The 25,098-nt window shown below is 37.7% G+C and overlaps 1 protein-coding gene across 4 annotated transcripts; it reads left to right on the top strand.

Annotated features, from left to right (window-relative positions):
* Positions 1 to 124: 124 nt before the first annotated feature.
* On the top strand, positions 125 to 19,936 carry vdrb (vitamin D receptor b). 4 transcript variants are annotated; one of them, XM_056750188.1, is made up of 9 exons: positions 125 to 178; positions 9,657 to 9,801; positions 9,954 to 10,084; positions 10,631 to 10,815; positions 11,852 to 11,951; positions 13,217 to 13,403; positions 13,819 to 13,970; positions 14,335 to 14,451; positions 14,967 to 19,936. In XM_056750188.1, the coding sequence occupies exons 2-9, from the start codon at positions 9,659 to 9,661 to the stop codon at positions 15,218 to 15,220; spliced, it is 1,269 nt and encodes a 422-aa protein (XP_056606166.1). In that variant the 5' UTR covers positions 125 to 178; positions 9,657 to 9,658; the 3' UTR covers positions 15,221 to 19,936. The 4 variants fall into 4 exon arrangements, with proteins under 4 accessions (XP_056606166.1, XP_056606165.1, XP_056606164.1 ...); XM_056750187.1 differs by having other exon boundaries at positions 159 to 178; positions 9,654 to 9,801; XM_056750186.1 differs by lacking the exon at positions 125 to 178 and adding an exon at positions 1,658 to 2,338.
* Positions 19,937 to 25,098: the final 5,162 nt, after the last annotated feature.

Genomic DNA, 25,098 nt, shown 5'->3' with positions numbered 1-25,098 from the left:
TTCATGTAAGGTTAACCTTTCTTCGTTGGTTTTCTCATTGCCTCATTTTTGTATTTGTTCGTTTAATTTGAACTATTGCTGATGTTTTTATTATTTGTAATTATTGTTTTATAATTGTGTTTAGCGGTGACAGCAACGCTCCACACAAGCACTGCAAGGGCTCCAGTTCACGTATAAGGTTAGCCTACTTTTCTTGTGAACGAATTAGGTCCACTTTTTATACACTAATAGCTCCGACTTCTAACAAAGAATATTTTATCATTAAATGCATTCAGTTGTAACAGCAACATCCGCAGCAATAGGCTACAGTTATTTAGACATTCTGGGTTAAAACATACTTGTCCTTATTTTAGCTTTCCACTTTTTAGCTTTCACTAATAATATAACCAATCTATTAACACAGCTGGTCATTTCTTTATAACTTTTTTTTGTATTATCTGAGTCCTAAAGCAAAACAATATCCCTCACTTTGCATAATATTGCAATTCAATTGTATTATTATTATTATTGTGCAATTGGTCGTTGTGTACATGGTATTAGGGTGTACTACAATCTGTTATGTTCTTTAGACGAGATTCAACTAAAATATTCCTAAACATTGCATATTTGAATACTGATTGTTTTTTAACTTTGACCTACTAACACATTCCATAAAGATCTTTGTAGTCCTTAAGTTATGACCTGTTACATAATGTCACCATCGGAACACTTCGTATACATACGAAACGAGAGAGAGATGAAAAGGTCCTTTACAAAAATGTAAGCAGTACATTTGCTTAGGCTTTTGGAAAATGTGACCGTATTGTGAAATGAATTTTTGGGGTAAACACGACGACAGAGCGAAAGTTACGAGATCAAAATGTTTTAAGTAAATATATATTTAACTTTGCGTTGTTGTTTCTATAGGGCATGTACGATACATACACAATGCCCCTCCATAATTCAGACAATAGCCCAAATAGTTCAGCACGAGATCTACGGAAACAGGGACTGGCTAACCAAAAGCAGACATCTATTCCAGCATCGCTTGTTTGCCTTTTTTGACGCATAATCCGCAATTTCCCCCCACATGTGGTCGCAAGCATAGATACAAACACACTACACAGCACAATTCTTCTCAAAGGTGCCACAATAAGGCCTCTGCAGGGCCGACCGTCATGTGATTGAGGCTCACACAATCAAACTTGGTCCTTATCTCCTTTTTTAGGTATGCATACTGTACACTTAATACCTAAAAGCAGACATTATACTACTCAGGCAGACACACCCAAGAAAACCATGAACTCATCTCCTCACTAACCCAAAATATTATATTTTAAAAAGCTGCCCGTCACAGGCGGCTAAACATTTCCATTACTTACTGCCGACCGGAAATCGACAACTGCTATTAAGTTAAGTAGGTTGTTGGCTCAGTCATAGTTTGTTTTGTATTTATAACGTTTTTCTCAGTGCAGATGCTGCCGCGAGTACCAGCCAGCAATGCTGAATTAAGTGCCTGACACATTTCACCGTATCTAAAGACAAATGTGATGCTCGACCTCATGCGGACAAACTGTTTACATCTTTGGTGTCTCTGACGTCATGACACACCCCTCGTGCGCGTGAGTGAGTATGTGTATGTGCGCGCGCGATTGCTCGACTCTGAATGCAGCGGGGTCCGTGCGTCTGCGTGTGTTTTGCTTGTGGAATGTGGGAGTTGTCCCCACGCGCGTTACGAACAACCGACCTGTCCAAACAGTGCGCGCGTGGCAGAGGATGTCACACCAACCAAAACAGAGGACGCACGGTTACAGCAGAGTTTATGATCCGTTATTGGAGGAAAATCGGCCGTGTAGGGTAGAGTCGGGGCGGGGCGTAATTACACGGAGTCCCATCCATTTAGGGTCAAGTACAACATTTTTACAGTTCTAACCAGCGTGAGTTCAAAGTTTGTTTTGTACCCGGAAACCCATTACGGCGAATCGGTCATATATCTGCTTTCAGATTTGAATCAGTTTTTATTGTTCTTTAGTTAAGACGCAGGCTCGTGATAAATCTGCACGGGATGGATATCGAAGCAGTCCTATAGCCAGTATAATTCGTTAGCATCGCACGGACTAGCTCCACCACAGGCTCGTCCGTGTGTACGGAGCTGCGGTACGCTGGACGTGGAGCGAGGCGACCCTCTGCGGGCTGCGCGGTCGAGGCGGTGGGCGTGTTTTCTCTCAGTGTCTCAGCGTGCTAGCATGTGAGCTGGCGGCAAGTTCTAGGCGTGAAAAAAGAAACAAGATTTACAAGTTACGGGCAGAAGTAAACCAGGAAAAGTCACGTTACGCGTGATCGGAAAAGTTACACGCAGGTATGAAGCGACCAGTTGACTCCTGCACACACTGTTATTGAGGGGAATATTGTGCACACTCTAGTGCAATTCAAAACAAAGCTGCTAGTCTGCTAATGTTAGGTAACCTACTCAAGTGACTGTTTTTTGTCAGCATCAACTTGGCACGTGATACACCAAGCGTGTTAGTTTTTGTCTGTAATTGTATGTTGTCGTTTATTTATCTCATATGTTTCTTATACACAAGGGGTTCAGCGTTGATTTTTTGTATTTCTTGTCGCACTGATTGAAAGCAATTTAAAGACCGACCTTGGCGAGTTATTCAACGTGGAAAACTTTGCGCATGTCCCTGAATGCATCTAACGTTAGTATTGAAAAATACCCAAAAGCAGCCGATTCGTTATAATGAATCGTTCAGTCTTTATATTTAGAGAAAATAAAAAAATGCTAGTTTAGTAGTATAACTATGCATCGGCTCATCTGTTGCAGTAATTTCCAACTGCGACATCATCCAGTCTAAACGTAAATAACCACTGTATAATCTTTAAAAGCTCTTTACATATATAATTTACACTCACAAAAAACAGTGTAAAAACGTTGTTTTCCCTTCAAGTGCCGTGGCTTACGAAATATTTTTAACTAATTGACATCAGAGGATTATACATGTTAATCATTCGGTAAATCGGTGTTTTTCGTTCAAATTTAATTATTTAACATTTTATTATTAATTACAACACATGATTGCATTATTTAATCGCTTATAGATAATTCATGAATATACAGTGTCATAGTTATAATGTCAATTTTTCTGATTTATTTGCGTTTCAGTACGTTAACAACTTGCCTGTTTGGTATTTGGTTTGTGTTTTACAACCTAAGTTGCAGTTATTGTGTTAATTGAGAATTTTGTTAACTGTTTGCACTCTATTTATTTATTATGTTTTCAATAATTAACTTCTGCCATTTACCATAAAAAGCAGTCATGTCATAATTGCATGTAAATGGTGTTTTATCTGAAACACCGGTTTAGAAGATTGCTATGGGATCATAATGTGCTGTAAAAATAAAACCTTGTAACATATAGTCCTAACAGTCATGACAGTATTGTTTAACATAATGCCCTTGTGGACTCTATGGAAGAAAAAGCGTGTGGCTCTTTGACATGGAAGCACATTGAGCTTTTGGTATGTTGAGAATCTGTAGTAGTGTGTGTGTGTGTGTGTGTGTGTGTGTGCATTGTTTGTTTAACATGTCTGTTGAACTGGGCTTTGGCGTTACTAGTGGTAAGCACAACCAGTATGGACACGTCAGACAAACATTGTCAATAATATGACTTTCCACAATAAACCCCATAGTTTCTAATTGTTTAATGAACACTATTCGGTTTGATGTTGATAAAATTGTCATGCCTAGAACTATACTACTGTGTGGTTTGAATCAAATAGCAGGAGATGTTTTGTGAACTCTGCTTCATTGTGCAAATTCAACACTTAGATTTGCTAATTTGAGAGGAAATAGTCTGAGATGGTTACCAATGTAACAATATTAGATGTGAAACCCTTGACAGATTTCTAAAGCCTTTCTCTGTTTTTTGGGGGGGATCACCAGCTTTCAGAGGTACTGTACATATAGTACATATATGATTTAACATGTATGTTTAATTTTTTAAGTTATGTTGTTCTTTCTCATCTTGCTAACCTGATCAACTATCAAAGTCACTTTTCAAGTTATATTTAGAACAAGGCCCATGTGCGTGTCGTTGACAATGACGATGTCACCACAGACGATGTGTGAAAAAAAACAGAATATGTCAAACACATGGTACTTTACAAATAGTGTGTATATACTGTACAAGTAATAAAATTGAATATTAAAACGTAAATTGAAGGTGATTTAAAGTGTAAACAACAACGGAGGTTAAGGCAACGCGCACAGTGAAACCCCTTGAGGTGTTGTATTGCAATAAATTGTAAATGGTCTCATAAGATGGTAATAGCAGTACTGACATGCTGTTTAATTCCAATGCAAATGTAAATAAACCTGCAAAAAGAAGTGTTTATTAGTATTATATAGTAAGTTAAGCAAAGTGAGTTCTGTATTACACTATGCTAGTTCTAGTTTGACTTTCAAAGCATGCACAGCAAAGTCTACACTGTATATGTTCTATATGACATCTTGAGAATCCCACGCACCTGTACATTTAACTCATAATCTCAACCTTTGTTTAGTTTTTGTAGTGCCGCCTGCGTATGAACACGTCTCATTTTGTAGAGGTTGCATTGATGTTATGTGTTTTTTGTTTAAAGGAACTGGTTTGTGATGTTTTGGTTGTTATTGTGGCGGTGTCCTTTTTTACAGGCTGGAATGTGTGTGCCTATGTGTAGTTTCTGTTACCCTAGGCAGAAGCTGTGAGGCTTTGACTGTAGCTCTGTAGAGAGGCCCGTTGAAGGGAAGTTGGCTGTATGTGTGTGTGCGTATATGCAGGCCACTGGGATTGGACACAGGGTAGAAAGACCCCCTGTACGGAAGGAGGGAAAAGGGAGGAAAGAGGAAGGAGGAGTCAATTACACTTCTGGTCATGTGTGTGTGAAGAGAGCTGAGTGGTCGCGTTACGGAAAGGGTAACCAAAGATGATCATGTAAAGAAACTATTCACAGCTTTCTGGTTTGTAAACAACCTGATTTTGACTTCAGGCTGTTTTGCATCATATGCATTGTTGGCCTGATGTTTGGTTATATAGTGTGGCAAATCTTTGCAATGCTATCTTTATCTTTTAAAGTAATGTTTATTTGCTTATGATTAGTTTAACAGTTCAGAAATAATTGATGTTTGTGAGGAGGGTTTTCAGCAGGATGGAATGATGAATGATTAATGTGTCTTTCCATAGCATATCTTCGGCCACTGATGTGCATTGCTACTTTTTACTCAATGCTTTAAATTGCTCTATATATCTACTTCAAAGCTTCTCTGAGACTTGTTAATACAGACATAACATAGCACGCAAAGTACTTATGTTTAGATGCTGTTGACATTCTTTATTGTACTACACTGTGTGAGGGTCTTAACGTTGGCGTCCTGATCGAACAGTTGGGTTTTAGGTCTATTTTGTGAGATAACGACTGGTTGCTTGCTGGTTTATTATCCTACTTATATCTTCCAAATACATTATTGATAAGAATTATTTAGTTTTTTATTACTTGAAAAGAAAAAGATTGCGCAATCAAATGTGAATAATAAAGATAGATATGGGAATCACAGGTGACAATAGTCAATAATATTTTATTAAGCATTTTTTATTTAATTAACTCTAAATAAATAAATAAAATACATAATATTTATTATGCTGATATAGTATCAATGTTCTCTGTGTGGTTTAGTTTGTATATGCTTCATGTAAAGAAAGGATTTTAGATGAGATTAGAGTGTTCTAAGGATACACTCTCAAATGAGAAACAACTTGGACTTTTCAAGAAATGCCCATTTGAAGCATAAATCTTTTTATATGGTTTGCATTCTTCTATAATATTCCTATGTTTAAGTAGGATACAAGCTCGGACGTAACCCCTTCTCTACTCTGTAAGCTGTGTTTATGTTAAAGAGTGATGTTGGCCTACATGGATCAAATTTGCGCTGCTCTACAAATGTATCGTATGTCTTGAGTTTAAAACTAAACCAGTTTGATTGCTACGAGTTTCTCAGTCGTTCCTGCCTCCCGAGAGGTCTGTTAATGTAAAGGCCTCTTGTGGCGAACATCAAGCAATAGATAATTACTTATAAGCAGGACCACACAGAATCTGCTCTCGCTGAACTACGCTGAAAGTTCTGCAGATATCTACAGAGTTGGAATGCCGTCATTCACAAGCTCTGCGTTTGTATATATATTTGTTTTGTTTTACAATTTGGAATTCCACAATTTTCCCCAAAAAGATTTTGTCATCTTCTTCTAGATGTAAAGTGTGTAAAAGTTTTTTCTTCTTCTAAAGATGTAAAGTGTGTACAAGTTTAGCCTATGCTGATGGAAATTTCTGAGTTGTAAGAAAACAATGACTATACCATGTCTTCATAGTGTTGCCTGGCACGCGACTAGGTTTGCATGGTGAGTGTGGAATTTTTGTGTGTTGTGTGTGCACATGAAACAAAAAGTGAGACGGAGAGACTTGTGTGTGTTTGAACACGGCCGTGTGTTTCCAGTACGGTTCATATGAGGACAGCAGAATTTTCTGTGTGTCCTGGACCCGGACTGACCCTTCTGGCTCTATGCTGGATATTACACATGGATACACATTGCCTTGTTTTGTGGGCATGTGCGGAGGAAACTCACTTGTGTGTTTTTGTATTTTTCATTGTTTTGTAATCCTGCTGATCGTTTGCATGTTACGGCCATTAAATTCAGTTTGCTTCAAGTGTGGGAACTGTTCTTTGGATCTTAATATGTGCTTTTCTAAGTGTTTCTGTGTTTTCCACATGGTCTCTATGCCGAGCATGGCATTCCTGCAGCGTGACTGTCTCTGTCTGTTGTCATAGCTAATGAAGGTTTATGAAACCCTGACAGCATTTCTATCCCATCTCCACATGCAAACGTTCCTCACCCTTTCGCTATAAAGACCAGGGCGCTTTTCTCTGTTTACCCAAATTTATGATGCCTAACTATGCCTAAATGCCACACTAGTTACTAAGTCAAAATAAACTCGGTTATGCAGATACTTTAAGTATTTATTGCAGCGATACCATAGTTACGTATGACAAGTTAAGCATCTCCATAGCTACAAAGAGTTAGAACGTATTGTAGAGTTACTATAGCAGGAATGTATGTTACACAATAACCATGGCAGAATGTTATTGAATGTTAATCTGCGTTTATCTAACAAATCCAAACTTCGTACTTAAAGTGAAAAAATGACATGAGTATGTTATTTTAAGGTCAATCACCTCCTTGGCTCTAGTCATAAGTTGCCCTATACATTCTTTTGCGTTAAAACAGATATTTGCAATCACAACCAGGTCATCACGCTCAAGATGGAAGAGCTTTCTCATTCACCTTGGCCTGCATAGTCATCAGAGCTATGTGATGCTTCGGTCAGTTTAATCATTAACTCCGAAGTACCTTAAAGGGCATCATGATCACACAAATATAGGGAAACGGAGCCATTGCTGCCCATGCTGTCCTCTCATGTTAAGACCTAAATTATCCCAGCGTGGCCTCAAGGTTTAAAGATTTCCTTGGACTCTATGTGGTATGGCATAAAACATTAACCTAAGCAAACAATTAAGACACTTTTCACATGTCTGAAAATCTCTTATCTCCTTTACTCTATGTGTGTTGATAAGAGGAGCCATATACTAAACTGGTAAGTAGACTTGTCATCTGCACAGTCCAAAAGCCTTAAGAAAACACAGCATCCGCAGTTAATGATTTTGGAGGCTTGTGAAAGCAAACTTCTTGTAATGGTCCTACAAAGGTCCGAGATTTGCAGTTGGCAGCCCTTTTTAAATGAATGAATATAATCAGTCATAGCTACAGCTCAGTTCACTTAGTCTACTGTATTATTTAAAAGATTTGTTCTGGAGGCTGAGAAGTCAGGCACATTTCAAAATAATCAAACTTTCTTATCGTGTTTACTTGATGCATTTCTCTGCTTTGATATGCAAGTTCATATACAATTTTGTAAGGTAACTTCGCTTAGTAATGTAAATTTAAATTGGGAAAAAATGATAAATTAATTAAATAATTGTAATTTCTGAAGGGAAATAAAACATCCATCTGCATTTTACAATCCAGTAGATACACATAAGTAGTGCCATGTTTATGGCTTACAGCCAACCAAATCTTCACAAAACAGACTGCAAATGTGTCTCACATTTTGAATAGTTAAATAAATTAAGGGTCCCGTTTAGATAAATGCATCATTATGCTGTGAAGTCTTTTGAAATACTTTAATTGGCAAGTTTTTTTGTGTGTGCAGTAATCTGAGAACCTTAATTCAAAAAAGGTCATATTTTGTGTGTGTTCCTGATCTGGTATTTCTATAGGGAAACTACACGAAACGTTCAGCATATTTTCCAAATTAAAGAGTGCCTGTTTATTTTGTTGAGGCCACAAAAAAGACAATTTTCCCTATAGTTGGAATTTCCTTAGAACTTGGGAAACAGGAAGACTATGACATCACTTTCTATGCCGAGTTGTGTTTATTTGGTTCGTGCTGTTCCTGTTTGTACCTACATGTTTTGATGTTCCTTTAGCGAACCCGTTCACATGGAACGAAATGTTCTCAATCTTTTTTTACCACTTTATTGCGGATCACCCTTTGCACGGTAGTGAAGGGGTTATTCATGTGCTATTACCTTGTAATCCAGCTCATCAGGTTCTTCATAAACACATTTATTGTCACAATATTCTTATCACCTGATGCTTTTAGATGTTTTACTTATATGTCACTGTGATCCTGACTCATTTCATCATGGCAACCATTTGTTGTCAGATCACTCGCATGGGTTGTAATGAATGATTTTATATGGCTACGTGTTTGCCAACTTTGTTCTTTTTTTTAATGCATAAAAAACATTCTGATGGCTTCAATGGGCTATTTTAGTTCACAGCTGTATGTTTTGAGTTTCACTCATCTTGGCTCTGACGGTACAGCTTTTCTTTAACGGTGGAGCACCGATAGCTAATTTATATTCTCATCTATCTCGTGCACTCTTTATCGATGCGCATACATTAGTGATGCTTATATAAAGAACTTTTTTTCGTCGTTCTGTTGGTGATACAGGCCTCATGGTTTTAATCAGAATGATTTACGGTTCTATTAAAGGATTGTTAATTATTCAACGCTTGCAAAAGAATGTCGGTTATGATTTGTGGTTCTGTTATGCTGTCGGTCAGTGTTCGAAGAAATGCGTAATTCACTTGAGATTTTTCTGCTTTAGACATGTCTGGGTGCGTGTCAGTCGGTTCCTTATTTAAAAAATCAGGACGTTACAACAAGTACACGCTAGACAGTCATGCAACTTAAACCAAGCAAACTTTTTTAACAGTTGTTTGGATATTTAAAATAATTAGTACTTCCAATAGTGGTAAACAAATCAAATGACAAAAAGATAGCCAGTTGTTAGTATATACCAGTGACTTTTTACTGTTTATTGAGAGACATTGGGACTCGTAGTCCCCGTCTGTGTGTGCGACAGACTGCTTCATGATCAAGGGATGTGATTAACACGCACCTTCTGTTTTCTTTTTCCCGTAATGGTACCCACAAATGCACTACTTTGTATATATAACCACATCTGTGTGTGTCTTTCTCTCTCTCTCTCTCTCGCGCTTCTTTGGCGTATCCAGTAGTGATGGAGTCGGCTGTTAGTACATCCACTCAAATGCCAGATGAGTTTGACCGGAATGTTCCTCGGATATGTGGTGTGTGCGGGGACAAAGCTACTGGCTTTCACTTTAATGCGATGACCTGCGAGGGCTGCAAAGGCTTCTTCAGGTACACAGACCCAGTTTTGCAATCACACATTTACACGGATGTTCATTAAAGGAGCACATTAACACATATTATCTGTTACCAGTATGATACTGCCAGGTTATTTATAGTTCAATGTGTGTGCTTGTGCAAATGTGTGTGGGGGTGTTCATTAGACGCAGCATGAAGCGGAAGGCCAGTTTTACCTGTCCATTTAATGGAAGCTGCACCATCACTAAAGACAACCGTCGACACTGCCAGGCCTGCAGACTCAAGCGTTGCCTGGATATTGGCATGATGAAAGAGTGTGAGTTACTAGCCTACATGTGTCTAAGTGGCACCACCGATCGGCGTGAACCAAGATATCTATTATTTAATTTTGAATTCTAGATTAAAATAATTCTAGTTTGAGAGATTAAAATAATTCTAGTTTGAGAGATTAAAATAATTAGAGTTTGAGAGATTAGAATAATATCTAAATAATTGTAAACGTCTTTCCTGTGTCCTAAGTGGACACTTGCGGGAAGCGAATGCTATTTGTAGGGTTGCTTCGAACAAAAGAAAGTAATGTGATCTGTTCACAAAAGTCCTATACACAAGGCAGATGGCAAAGCATTCAGAGGATGATTCAAGTAATTTTTCGGTTTGTGATCAGATGATCCTAAGAGACGATTCCTTGCAATTCATTCTGAAACTGTAAATTGCTTTAGGTCTTGCCTAGAATTTCAAGCTGCTTTACACTTCAAATAAAGAAAAACATTCAGAACCAATTTTCTTTTTTTGCCAACCTATTGAACATGTAATGCTCCTTTGTCACAGAGAGGATGCGCTTGTAAATGTTTTTGCTTTTTAGTTATTTTGACAGATGAGGAGGTTCAGCGAAAAAAGGAACTGATCCAGAGGAGGAAGGAGGAGGAGGCACAGAAAGAAGCGCAGAAGCCCCGCCTCACGGAGGAGCAGCGCAACATCATCAGCACGCTGGTGGAGGCGCACCACAAAACTTACGACGATTCTTACTCCGACTTCTCGCGCTTCAGAGTAAATAATCCGATTTTCTCGTACTATTCATCTCTTCTGCACACCAGTTTTTAACTCTTTCACCGCCATTGACGAGTTATCTCGTCATTAAAAAAAAACCGCTTCCCCGCCAAAGACGAGTTATTACGGCAATCAGTGTTTGTACTGTTGTACAGCAGGTGGCGCTATTACACACCACTTGGAAAAATACAGAATCCCAGAACCTAGAACGTGTCGAACCTAGAATATGTTTTTGAACGGTTTTTAATGATTGTTCTGGGCGGAATCTTTGACAAAAAACTTTAATTATCTCAGCTGTTTAATCAAAGTGATGCATTTTTGAAGAAACCTACCCACATCTACAGAGTGATAAAAAACGAACAAATGAAAATAGAAGAATGCGGTTTCTTTTGTTTAAAAGCTGAGACTCTGTTCTTTCATTAGAAAATTTACTGTGAGCCATTGAATTTAGGTTAAAATGTTAAAAAACGCTGGTGTAGGCTGGCAACTTTTTTAAAGAGGCTGGCGGCGAATGAGTTAAATACACTTAAAGTGATAGTTCACCCAGAAATTACAATTTCGTCATTATTTCCTCTTCCTCTTGTCAATTTAAACCTTAATGACTTTCTATTGTCCGTAGAACACAAAAAAAACATTTTGTAGAGATTTGGTAACCGAACAGCTCTGGCCCCCGTTCCTTTCTGTTGTGTGGGCAGCAATGCAAGTGAATGAGGGCCAGTTAAGAACATTCTTCAAAACATTTTCTTTTGTCTGTCAGATTTCTGACAGATTTTTTCACTTTAAGGCTTGTTCACACCAAGCCGAATGTTCGTCATGAGATTTGTCGTTCAGATCTATGTGAATAAACAGCAACTGGCCTGAATGAAATTGCAGTAGCCCTGTATATATTGTGCCACAACAATGTTTGTCTACGCAGACAGCTGTGATTTTAAATGACTAAAGTGCAAAATGTACGTGTTGGAAATGAGTCTTGGTGTGAATAGGCTATTTTTGCACCATACATCATGTGAATGCGTTTTTGCGTGTTGTGTTGCAGCCTCCTGTTAGAGAGGGTCCAGTTACACGTAGTGCCAGCCGTGCCGCGTCTCTCCACTCACTATCAGATGCCTCCTCGGACTCCTTTAGCCACTCTCCAGGTGACACACATGCACATACATATTAAATACATGTATACACACCCACACACTTAAACTCATCTGTGTGAATCACCCTAAAGTTTATTCTGAGAAGTGTTTTTTCAGTTCAGTGGTGTATGTGTTGTGTCTCTAATCTGCACAGCAGGCTCCATCCATCTCGCCACATCTGACGTCACAGGAGAGCCTCTTTAATAACAAATAGATTATTCACATGCACACATGAGCATATAAATAACTCATCCTGGAAGCAGCAGTTTGTTGTATATATATAAGTTGTTTATATATCAATCGCTATATATAATCTCAGTTATCTGTCATTTGATTATATTATACATAAAAATATTATATACATAACATGATCAGAAATTAATACATTTATATTGCCTCCTGAACTCTGTGTAAATTTCATAATAAGGGATTCACCCGCTATGAGAGCAATATTAGCAGAAACATATTTCAGGGCAATACTATAAATTCCTCTTTTTTTTAAGTTAAACTACACAGCGTGTTTAAAAATGTGCAATAATAAAAACAGCAAGATCATAAAAGACCTAAAATGTCATTCTAATGTGCAAATGGGCTGTTTTTGATCTACTTCACACGGATTGATGAATCTAATTTTAAAATGGATTGATGGAATCTAGGTTAGTAAATGGCTGATGTTGAAATATTAAAAAACAAAAACAAATATATGGACTTGCAAAGCTACTTTTTGTCATCCGGGTTTAGTTCTGCAACAATGATGCAACATCTTGGAAACATTCTACCTAACGTACTTCAACTTCCACATGTCAAAGGGATAATTCACCCAAAAATAAAAATCTAATCGTTTAATCACCTTAGAGTTGTTTCAAATCTGTATAAATGTCTTTGTTCTGGTGAATACAGAGAAAGATATTTGGAAGAATGCTTATAACCCAACAGTCCTTGGACAATTGACTACCATTGTTGGAAAATGTATTCTATATAACGGTTAGTTCTGGTGCCTGATTCTGAGCTGAGTTCTAAGGGGTTGGCTGTTATAAAATGCACAGTTACCCACTGCTTCTCGGGGCTTATGGCTTTATTATTATTTTTTGTTCTATTGAACACAAAATAAAAAAAATTGTTCTATTGATCTCAAAAGAAGATATTTTGAAGAATGTATGAAACCAAACAGTTCTCGGGCACTTTTGATAAACTATGCCAAAATGTTGATTTAAATTCTCTCTCTCTTTCTCTCTCTTTCTCTCTCTCTCTCTCTCTCTCTCTCTCCACTTTTATAGAGTCAGGAGGTCGCAAGATGAATCTGAGCAACCTGTTCATGATGTATCAGGAGCAGGGTTTGAGCTCCAGTCCTGATTCAAAAGAGGATGAGGGTTCTGGTCTCTCTATGCTTCCTCACCTGGCTGATCTGGTTTCCTACAGCATTCAGAAAGTCATCGGCTTTGCCAAGATGATTCCTGGATTCAGGTATGGCAATGTGAATGTGAGGCAGGGTAGCGCAATTACTATAGTTTAATGGATGAAAAGCTCCACAGTTGTTCACAACTACGCCCTTAAAATACCTTTCAGCTAAGGTTGTTCTGTCCATTTATTGTATCCACTAATTGAAAAACATGCCTGTTTGTGTAGAGTTCCACCTTTTTCTCAATCCTCATATGTTGACTTGAAAATCATAAATGTCATTTTTTCAAGAACATGTTTCTTGCCTTCCTTTGTGTTCCTATAAATGTTTTCAGCAGTTTTCATAATGCTAGTAAACACATGGACTGCATGTTGCTATAGTAACCCATAGGAATGTCATGTTGTCTGAACTCTACATCTGCCATTCACAGAATCCAGCATGAGTTGATGTCTTTCTTCGGTTCATGTTTTAATGTCTTAGGGATCTTACAGCTGAAGATCAGATCGCTCTGTTGAAGTCTAGTGCTATAGAAGTGATCATGCTGAGGTCCAACCAGTCCTTCAGTCTAGAGGATATGAGCTGGAGCTGCGGAGGACCTGATTTCAAATACTGCGTCAATGATGTCACAAAAGGTGTGCACAAACTCTAGCATAAACATGTTTTACTGCACAATATACTGTGATTTGTTTCATGCCTGCAGTTTAGCTGATAATATTTGCTAATATACCATATGGTAATAAAGTGGGGTCTTATGCATTTCTGAACTCAAGGGGTGAGTTTGGGAAACCTGTTTGGCAACTTTCATTATTATTGTTTTTGCAATTAGTACAGTGCAATTATACACGGCACCATAAGAAAGTCCTTAACAAAAGTTATTTCACTCTCACACATACACACAGAGATGGTTTGTAGTTTTTTTTTACAAAAATGAATGGCTTCTCTGTCAATAATGAGTAATGAAAACATCTTGTTTTTCTGTATGTCTGGCCTTTACAGCTGGACACACTCTGGACCTGCTGGAGCCTCTAGTGAAATTTCAGGTGGGATTGAAAAAGCTCAACCTACAAGAGGAGGAACATGTGCTGCTGATGGCTATCTGCCTGCTGTCTCCAGGTCACCATCTACTCTCTGTACAGCAAGGAATTAAAATATTAAATCTGAAGCTTAGTTACTATACAGTTAGTGTGATTCTTTATGTTTTGTGTCGTATGATTTTAACTGTTATCCATTTCAATATCTTTCACTCGTTTCTTATTTTTCTCCTACGGAATTTAGTCTGTAGTTATTTTGTTAGCTCAATCCGATTTAGTCCAATAGGATGTGCAATTTGATTTATTTTAAATCGCTCCAATTCAGCTCCATCTTCGATTTTCCCCTCCACATTTAGTCTATAGCAAATAATCCACTGTTACGTTCCTTCAATACAGCACATCTGGGAAAAATAAACAGGTTTTTGAAAAATGTTTAAGCATGCTTACTGAAATACTAACATTAGTCAGTAAATGTGTTCGAGCGGATATTAATATCAACTTCCATCCTGCTCTGCTCACGTGCTCCGCCCGCAGTACATGTCACAGACTCATGTGGTGGCTGGTAATCTAATTTCACCTTTGTTTGTGTGATCATAGACCGACCCGGAGTGCAGGACCACGAGCGAGTGGAAGCGCTGCAGGACAAACTGTCTGAAGTTCTGCAGGCATATATCCGTGCACATCATTCGGGGGGCCATCTGGTCTACGCTAAGATGATACAAAAGCTGGCAGACCTCCGCAGCCTCAACGAAGAACACTCAAAACAGTACCGCTCCCTCTCATTCCAGCCCGAACACAGCATGCAGCTGACGCCCCTCGTGCTGGAAGTCTTCGGCGGACAGGTCACCTAGCAGCCGCGCCCGAGTCGGGTCAAGATGAACGGGTCAGACCGCGTGACCCAGAGAGGCGCGGTGAGGGTGGAGTGAATGTACGGACAATCACCTTAAAACATACATACAAAGTTTTCAGGACGACATTTGTGAGTGCTTGAGGGTGTGTGTGCGCGTGTGAGCGTTTTCCTCATATTAGGCCTAGATGGAACTTGCCGGTTCATTTCACACTTTTGGGGGAAAGTCTGCGATGACTTTAAACATTCTAATTGTGTTAAATACAGCTCTAAGCGCTTATTACTCAAATTAGCCATATTATTTTGAAGATAATAATCCCTGTAGAAAAGTGCAGAGCTTTGTAAATAGAGGATGACCAATTTTTCTGTTGAGGTCACAGGTTTAATGTGGCCCTACTTGTGAGTTTGGCTAGGGAGCGCCGCAGATATTCAGTTTTCTGAATGTTATATGGTCATGGTGTTTTTTCACTCTGGCAAGTAAATATAGTATATCTTACTGTATTTTCAATAGCCAACAGTATTACACTGCATGTGTAGCCCTTTACAGGATGAGTGTGTACGTGTGTTCCTGGTCTAAATGTCTGCACGCTTCCCCAATAGCGCTGTCCAGCACTGCTGATCTCTCCTGTTTCTTCACCTCCTTGCCTTTAAATGCACAGTGTTGAAAGTACTAATGCAAGCACATAGTTCTAACTCACTCCTTTCCTAGCCACTTAACCAATTATCCAGAGCATCCAGAGCTGTAATACAGTGGTTCCCAACATTTTCCTTTGAGCCCCCCAGTAAATTTACAACAAATCTGAAATGTTGCTAATGTATATTTTTAATTATAAAAATAATTCAATGAAACAAGTGTCTTGACTGCATTAACATGACATTGATCGCATATGATAACATAGACCTATATAAACCTATTAGACATCTATGTCTGACCTCAAAGCATATGGGGGCTGAGGAGGACCCCAGGTTGGGAACCACTGCTGCTGAACCAATGGCTGTCTTCTCTACTGTTATTCGCCTGTGCTGTGATTGGTCAATTACCCCTGCGCAAGTGGCCAGTGCTGCATTAGCACTCATCACACAGCTAACCTGTAAATATTAGTAACTATATTCTTACTCTCTTGTGTAAATACAGTTTGATATAAGCTTACAGAGGGATACCCTGCAGCCCTGGCTAGTTATAATGAATATGTTATGATGAACATCAAGTACTACAGTTACTGTGTGTTACATCAAACATATAGGAATTGGATTCATTCATTGTTTATAATGAAACTGAGAGCTCTACCTCCAAATTTTACATTGTTGTAAATCATATATAGTCCTACAGGTGCAGTTCACCTTTTCCGTTCTATAGTTTTTCTAGCGCGTTCTCTCTCATGCATTCCATTCTTCATTTTCTCCTGGACGGAATTTTCTCAATCATGACCTTTCTGAGAAAGACTGAATGCTATTTATCATTTATATTGATTTGTTTTTTTATTTTTTCTGCTGCTTCACTTTGGTTAACAGATTGATAAAGATACAAAAGAATAAACGCATAAAATGTCTGGGACACATTTCACTTCAATATGAAAAAAATTATATACAATGCAAGAATGCTATTTTCTGAATGGTAAAATCGACTTTTTTGATATTAGGGGTGAAATGTGATCCAGACCTGTTGACGGGTTTTGTGAGATATCTGTTCAGCTAAACAATACTGGTTGTGTGTGCCACACAATCGAGGAAGCTCAACTGACTGAGAAAATAAGTAACTCTTTCAGATTCTCTTTCTCTTCGTTTTTAAGGTTTCTTTAATAGCAGTGAATTTATTATCATTTGTAGCTACAGTGTTACATGGTACCTGTTGCCACAGGCTGGTTCTTCAAAGCATCACTTAAGTACTGCATAACACAGGTCAGCACATTAATTTCTTAGGCTGGCTGTTATAACCTTAACAATTGGTTCTCAAACTTTTTTTATAAGGCCCCCTTTGTGTAGAATGCAACGCGTCATGCCCCCCCCCAAATAAAAACTTATATTCTTTAACGTAGAAATTTGATAAAACCAAAAACATATTCATATACAATACTGGAACATCAATACTTATGGTGCATGGTCTTATTTGTTGGATTGATTGCATAATAAAAATCTATTGTACATAAATGCCAAATCTGTGGCTCCCCTGGGTCCATCTAGGGGCCCCCCCAGTTTGAGAACCACTGGCCTAAACACAATATTTAGACTCGCATGAAGCCATTTCGGCAACGGTATTAATCTCACAATAGCCACTGCACGTGTTGAAACACATCTGCCTTGATTGTCAAAAAACCCCAGTAATTTTACAGAATTTTTCTTTTCTTTTTTTACAGTTTTTCCACGTATAATGTAAAAAAAACTTAAAATTACAGAAAAAGACCACACATTTAAAGAAGACTAGCACCCCTATTTGTATTTAAATTTTTGAACATACTATCAAAAACGTTAAAGATTCAGAAAAAGACTGCAAATTTGCAACAATTTTTTTTTGTTTTATTATTTATTTCTGGAGCCGCAGCTGCCAGAAAATGTCAGTTTACTTAACAGGATTTTGTGTTATTGGTGGCTGTTCATTGGTAATTGTTATTTACCTTATGCATTGAAAGTGCGCTAAGTTTTTTGGTCTGGGATGTTTCTAGGGAGCAATGTCCTCTACTTCATTGTGTATGATAGCTGTATGTGATATTTGTGGGACTAACGTCAAGGCCTCTCGATATTAGAGTGCTGAAATTTCGGATTTGTGTGAATCTGATCTACTTCTCTGTCAGGGCTCAGGGTCATTAGGAAAACTTTTCTGTGGTATGGGAGTTAATCATAGGAAATTAAGATTGTCTTTAGCTTTGAGATTCGTCTTCGAACCGGGTTGATGATTTATTGATCACATAGGCTGAATTTAACTACCTGGATACCGCTCTCGCTCAGTAGGGCGAGGCCGGTACGCGTGTCTGTGGTTGTGAGCGTTTATAAATCGAGCGATATGTATAGCATTTATCTTTACATCAAGTATATTCATATATGACTGGGCATTGTATATTTGGCCCAGTCTGACATGGATTGTGTGGGTGGGTGGGTGTGTGTTTGTGAAGGAGTGAGGTGTGAAGAAAGTTATTTCCTCAGTACACACTTGTTATTACTAATAAATAACTTAGTCATGGCACTTAAAATTTAATGATATGGAAGGTTTGTGATATATATATATGAGTATTACTTTGAAAATGTAAAAGATTAAGATATTTTCTTGTAGACTAGTTTTGATATTATGGTATTTGTGTACAGGTGGTGGCACAGGGCAGAGGTTAAATATGTATGCGTGGATATGCAAACTGTAGGAAAGCAAGTTGAATGCTAACTTCCTGCCCAGTGTAGGATATATATCCTAACTTTCACCTTTTTTCGCTCTTTAACTGTCTATTTTGTTGTCTTCATGCCTTTTCTCTATACTAAGCTGCTCAGTTCTTTGTGGAATGAGTGCGTTGATTGAATTTTAAACTGGAAAACAATGAAATCTTCCAGTCTTCAGTAATGTAGTAATCATACACGACTTGTTTTGTACTGATTTACTTATTAAAGATGATATCCCTGCAACACTCGGATTAAACACAGATCATACGAACCAAGACGGCATGTAACGTGTAAACGAATGCACGAATTGCATTTTAAATAACGAATAGGGCGAGACATTAGAAAGACAGTGATGAAAATGATGTTGGTCTCTTTTCTGAGTCCAAAATGTAACCATAACAAACTACCTCTCTGGGGAACAGACACATTTGATTTGTATTTTTTTATGATTCATGTTTGTATTTATTGCTGTGCAGTGGCTCACATGGACAACACAGTACCTCATGTATGAATCTCACTTAACAACAACAGACGCCTTAACAGTTTTTTTTAACTGTTATTATCTTTGTGTACAGTATTTGTATCCTTAGCTTTCTTCAACATTTTCTTCAACAGATTTACAGGCAAACTTGTATACATACTCATTCACAAACAAAGCTGAGCTGTTTAAGTCACTTTCATGATTGACAGTGTTCAGTTGCTGCTGGGATTGGTTGGCCCCTCCACAGGCCCCTTCCCCTTTCGTTCTGACTGCTCGGTTGGATTTTGCTGCTCCACAAAAATATTTACACAAATGAACATAACCAAGACAGAGCATGACCTAGCTCTTTCTCTTTTTTGGGAGGTAGTATTTTGTCATCTTTTGTGCTCTGCAAAACACACATACTCAAACCGTACCTCATGCAAAAACCTAGTTCCTCTACCGTCAATACCTCAAGCCAGGTCAATCCTAAAATCAAGTCGATGGATGACAGATGTACCAGTAAGAAAGAGAAAGAACGTGAGACATGCTCTTTACCTCCTCTCTTCTGTCTTAGCACCGAAAGACTGGAGACCAGTAGAAAGTTTGTGGCACTCAATGGCTCATAAGTGCTGGTAGCACTTCTGTCTCTCAGTGAAAAGGAACTGTAAGAAAACTGTAATACAAATGCTAGCTGTTTACAGGCAAACGTTAGTATGCCTGCTCACCAGGACAAAACCTCTTGAATCTTACCATTCATCAGTCAATGGTTGAAATTGCCTCCATTTTTTTCTTTAGTTTTTCTTTTTCATAATAAGGTATTGTAAATTCATTTTCGTGATTTCATGTAATATTGGTCAAATGTTTTACAAATCAATAAAAGAATATAATAATGAACGATGTTGGTTTTCCTGAAATTTAGGAGAGGAATTTTCTTTTATGACAATATCGAAATATGCCTGACCCTTTAAGAAATAGGTCCAAAAGTAACCATACCATTAAGACATCCTGATGAGAACGACTGTATCATAATATTGAATTTAATACAATACATTTTTTACAATGGTTTATGTAATGGAGCAGTTATATTACATAAAAATTATATAAACCCTTTCAATTTCAGTTAAGAGAATACCTCAAAGTAATAATATCAAAATTAATACTTATATTACGGAATGTAATTTCATAGTTGGCCTACTCTTTATACTGTGCCAGTTTTTAAGGACAGTTTCATTCAGGAATGTGTTTAACACAAAAGTATTACCTACTTCATCATTTAAAATTCGTTCATTTCTTTCAAGTAAAACATATTTGTCATGACAGGTGAAGAACATGGCGAGGCTTCAAATACAATAAAAAAAATTCATTACCATTTGTGACCAATCAATTTCAACGCTTAGTTTCTGTTGCCTTATTATTGCCCCCAGGCCTCACAGCATCAGCCTACAATCTAAAATTGTAACAATCTATCAAATTCATTAAACGACAACAAAAAGATTAGGGTTAGGGAATTTTTTTTTTGATGACCTTTATTTAAAGGTCTGTAAATGTGTTGATCTAATCTGGAAACGTGAAAGGTTAATCATGACGTGTCATGGCTGACAAACATACACTACAGGTAAAAAGTTTTTGAACACTCGTTTTTATCTTAAGGTGTATTGTTAAATTGCAATTAGTGCAAATTTAAACTTTTTTTCATTATAAACCAATCAAATTTAATTGATTGCAAAATGACTTATTCAATGACTTGAATAAATAATGAAAAAAGAGCAGCCATTAAGACCACAGAATAGATAGGAACTGCTTTAATACTGTTTACTAAGTATCTTGGGTAGAACCCCAAGTATATGCTTGAGAAAATAAGAACATTTCTTCAAATTGTAGGCATAAGATGACTTTACATTGAAGATGCTAAATTATAATTATACTTTTGTTTTGTTTTGTTTGTTTACAGTTTTGATGATCTTACTATTTTTCTAAAATATGAATAAGTGAGAGAGTGTTCAAAAACTTTTGACCGTTAGTGTACACTTTGAGTTGCATAAGTATTGAATAATAATTCACATATTGTGAAGCAAAAATTAACATCCCTTGCGTTTCATATATGTGGTCACTAGATGGCGACGGTTTACAAACAAGGTAATTTACAGTTTAACTCAATCACAGTTCATGAAACAACTCACAGTTTTCTCACAACTATAAACACATTCTCAGAACTATACAACAACTTGTACAAACTTCCAGGTCGAAAATCAAACACTCTAGTGAAAAACATATACTCTTTTCAAATACACAGATTACTTTTCTGTCTAGTAAACACTATAGTGAGATCAATTCAAACACTGTGACAAAAACCTCTTATTGGGATTCAAGAAAATATTGACAGCTCAGTGTCTATTACAATATACAACATAAAAGAGTGCAGATAGATCCATGTTCAGCAACCTTTAGGAAAAAAATCTTCTTTAGGCTACACTACTGACGTACATGAAAAGAAAACAAAGAACAATATTAACTGGGTATGCAACAAATTATTCACAATATACTCTAAATTTCTGTACATAAATAAATACACCATCATCTGCACCATTTACCCAGTTTTGTCTTGACAAAAGATTTTCTTTACTGTAAGTAGTGGTTCTGCAAAAATACAGAACATATGAAAAAGACCACAAATACAAATTTGTAAATTTGACAATCTCAGATTTGAAAGTCCAGACATGTGCTACTGTTTGCAGGATTATCCAAAGCGACTCACAAATGAATCAAACAACGGATGCAATTGGAACAACATAAGGACAACAGAAAGCATAAGTGGAATAATACTGGTCTCATATAGCCTACCACAGTATGCAAAGCTAAGTTCTTTTTTTGAAAAGAGAGATAATTCAGAACTGATCGGTCAGGTGCAGACGGAGAAGAGGTGTTATCAGCCGAGTCTTAAAGATGGCAGAATCTGCTGATCTTGTAGCAGCGGGCAGATCATTCCACAAATGTGGAACCAATCCAGAGAAGGTACGTGAGAGAGATTTTTTACCTTTTTTGGATGGCACCACAACACGTTGTTCACTTTCAGAGCGTAGGGATCTGGCGGGTATTTAAGTTTATATAAACAAGAGAAGATAAGGGGGTGCAAAATCAGTGGTGGTCTTGTAGGCCAGTAGCAGAGTCTTGAATTTGATGCAAGCGACTATAGGGAGCCAATCTAACTTAATGAAGAGAGGAGTGACGTGTGCTCTCTTCGTTCCTTGAAGACCACTTGTCACTGCATTATGGATCATCTGTAGAGTATTGGTTGGTCAAGCTGGAAATCCAGCCAGCAGCGCATTGCAGTAGTCCAGTCTGGACAGAACAAGAGCCTGGACTAGGACTTGCATAGCATGCTCGAATAGGAAAGGTCTAATTTTCCTAATATTGTAGAGGTTGAATCTAAAGGACAGGTGGTGCTGGCAACCTGATCTGTGAAGTTTAGCTGATCATCAATCACCACTCTCAGGTTCTGGATCTCAGGTTCTCAGGTTCTCTGATGGTTCATGAGCCCAGTTGAATGCGTGCAAAAACAGTTGGATCGTCAGGCTGAAATGACAGGTGGAGATGAGTATCATCCGCATGACAGAGCCTAGGGATATCATGTATAGAAAAGAGCAACAGTCTAAGCACTGAGCCCTGAGGCACCCCTGTATCGAGATGTTGGCACTCGTAGACCTCACCTGATACTCAAAATGATACCTGAGCGGTAAGACCTGAACTATTGTAGCACCATTCCAGAGACACCCATAGCCTTGAGGGTCAACATGAGGATGTGGTGGTTAACTGTGTCAAAGGCAGCAGATAGATCCAGTAGGATATGTACAGATGAGTTAGAACCGACTCTTGCTAGTCTCAGGGCTTCAATGACAGAGAGCAGTGCAGTCTCCGTGGAATGACCGCTTTTGAAACCAGACTGGTTACTGTCCAGGTAGTTAATCTGCATGAAAAAAGGATGAGAGCTGGTTACATACAAGACGTTCAAGAGTTTTAGAAATGAAGGGGATGAGAGATACGGGTCTGTAGTTATCTAACAGTGCAATATTAAGAGTGTTTTTCTTCAGTGGTTGGGTAATACAGGCCTCTTTGAAGACTGTGGGAAATGTACCAGTGGTGAGAGATGAGTTGATAATGTGGGTCAGTGTAGGAACAACCGATGGAGAGATGGCAGGTAAGGGAGCAGGCGGGCAAAGAAGAGCAGAGAAGGTTTTAAAGAGAGTACAAGAGTCAGGAAAGTTGTGGATTTTAGCGTGGAAGTACTGAGTTTTCGCAGAGGAGACATCAGCAGAGAAAGAAGAGTGGAGAGACGGATAGAGACAGTCTAAGCAGGAGGTTAGTGTGAGCAAATTGTGTCGGTGGCGCTGTTTGTGTCAAAGAGTGCTGTTCAGAGGGTGAGAGTGTTCGTAGGTTGTGCCAGAATGTGACCAGTGGGGAAGCGTGTGTAGTGTCTGGAGAAGTTAAGTCGAGATCAAGAGTGATGAGGAAATGATCAGACATGTGCAGCGGGGTGACCTGTAGATCCATCCTCGGGGAAGAATGACAGAAGCGTGTCCAATTCCTCCAAGAAATGTCCAACCTGACCAGGGGAACCATAGATAACTACAACATGAGTTTTAACAGAGTGGATGAAAGTAACAGCATGTGATACAGAATTGTGAAATGTTTTTATATAAAGTTATGTTACGGTGTACTGTAATTATACTGTATGATGATTCTTGGATGCAATTTCTAAAGCACTTAAATGTGTGTTATTCAAAAGTTTACATTTTGATACTTCAGTAACTTCAATATATTGTGTGTTTGTGTTTTCTGAACATGGCAAAATGAGGATTATTTTTGTGTGGAGTTTTGCAGAAAATTGATATGGAATTGAAAACAAGTGAACTGTGTTAAGTGTCTTTAGAGATGTGTCCTTTTTTGAGAACTGAATGGTTTGGAAAATTGTGCCAACTGTATCAGTTGTCATCTGTTAGCATCCAAGAAAAACTGCAGTGATTGTAACTAGGCTACTATTTAAACTGTCTGCTGAAACTGTCATTGACGATAGTTTTGCTTTTCACAACATCAAGAAGAAAACCTAATTTTCTTGTTTAAATTACTGATGTTAGCTCTCCTTTAGTATAATGCAAGAGTTGTAGCTGGTTATTCTTACACCATAACTCCAATGTAAGTCATTGCATAAATATTAAGTGATTTATCAATAATCTATATAATGATATGTTTTGTACCTGAACCAGTATTTAATGGATAATATATTTATAACCGACATGTTTTTTTCAAATTACATTAGTGTCTTTGTTTCATTGTGGTGAGCATCAGAGTTTGAAAGAATAAAATGAATGGTTGATGATTTTGATGTGTGTTTACGGTGTTGCCTCAAGCTCTTGTCGTAGGAGATGTAATTACATTATTAGGTTGCACATGGTGAATGTTAGTATAGCTCTTTATCGTTCAGACATTGCAAACACACAAAGGCAAAATAAACATAACACACATTTTCAGAGATTGTTTCCCTTTCATCAAAGTAAGAAACAAAAGACCAGAAACTTCTATATTTTCTTTATTACCATAAAATATTAACCTACACTGTAAATCGTTTTGCAGCAGGTTACCAGTTACTTACTTTAAATTTAATTAACAATTTAGTTTTAAAAATAAACTAAGTTCTTATATTTTCTTTCATTAAACGGTATAAGCAAAGAAACAATGAAAATATTAGAAATGTTGTAATAAATTATCAATAAAAAGAATAAAGAGTGATAAATAAGTATTCAAGGAAAATTGCAGTAAATGTGCAAATCAAATATTGCAGAAATTAAGTGGTATATACAAAATCCTTATTTAAGACAGAAACCGTAAAGTCTTATCATCATTAGTCGTATCGCCATAGTCTTGTAACGTGTAGATTAAATAATCTCAAATATTTTGTTCTTTGCAGTGTTTACAACATACTGGGCTGCTGGGCAAATACTGTGGAATATAGCCTCCAGAGTCCGAATTTTTAAAACTTTGAGTGATTTCATCCCTATGCA

This window comes from Triplophysa dalaica, chromosome 6 (genome assembly GCF_015846415.1).
Source record: "Triplophysa dalaica isolate WHDGS20190420 chromosome 6, ASM1584641v1, whole genome shotgun sequence".
Taxonomy (NCBI): Eukaryota; Metazoa; Chordata; class Actinopteri; order Cypriniformes; family Nemacheilidae; genus Triplophysa; species Triplophysa dalaica.
This window is presented reverse-complemented; position numbering and strand designations above follow the sequence as displayed.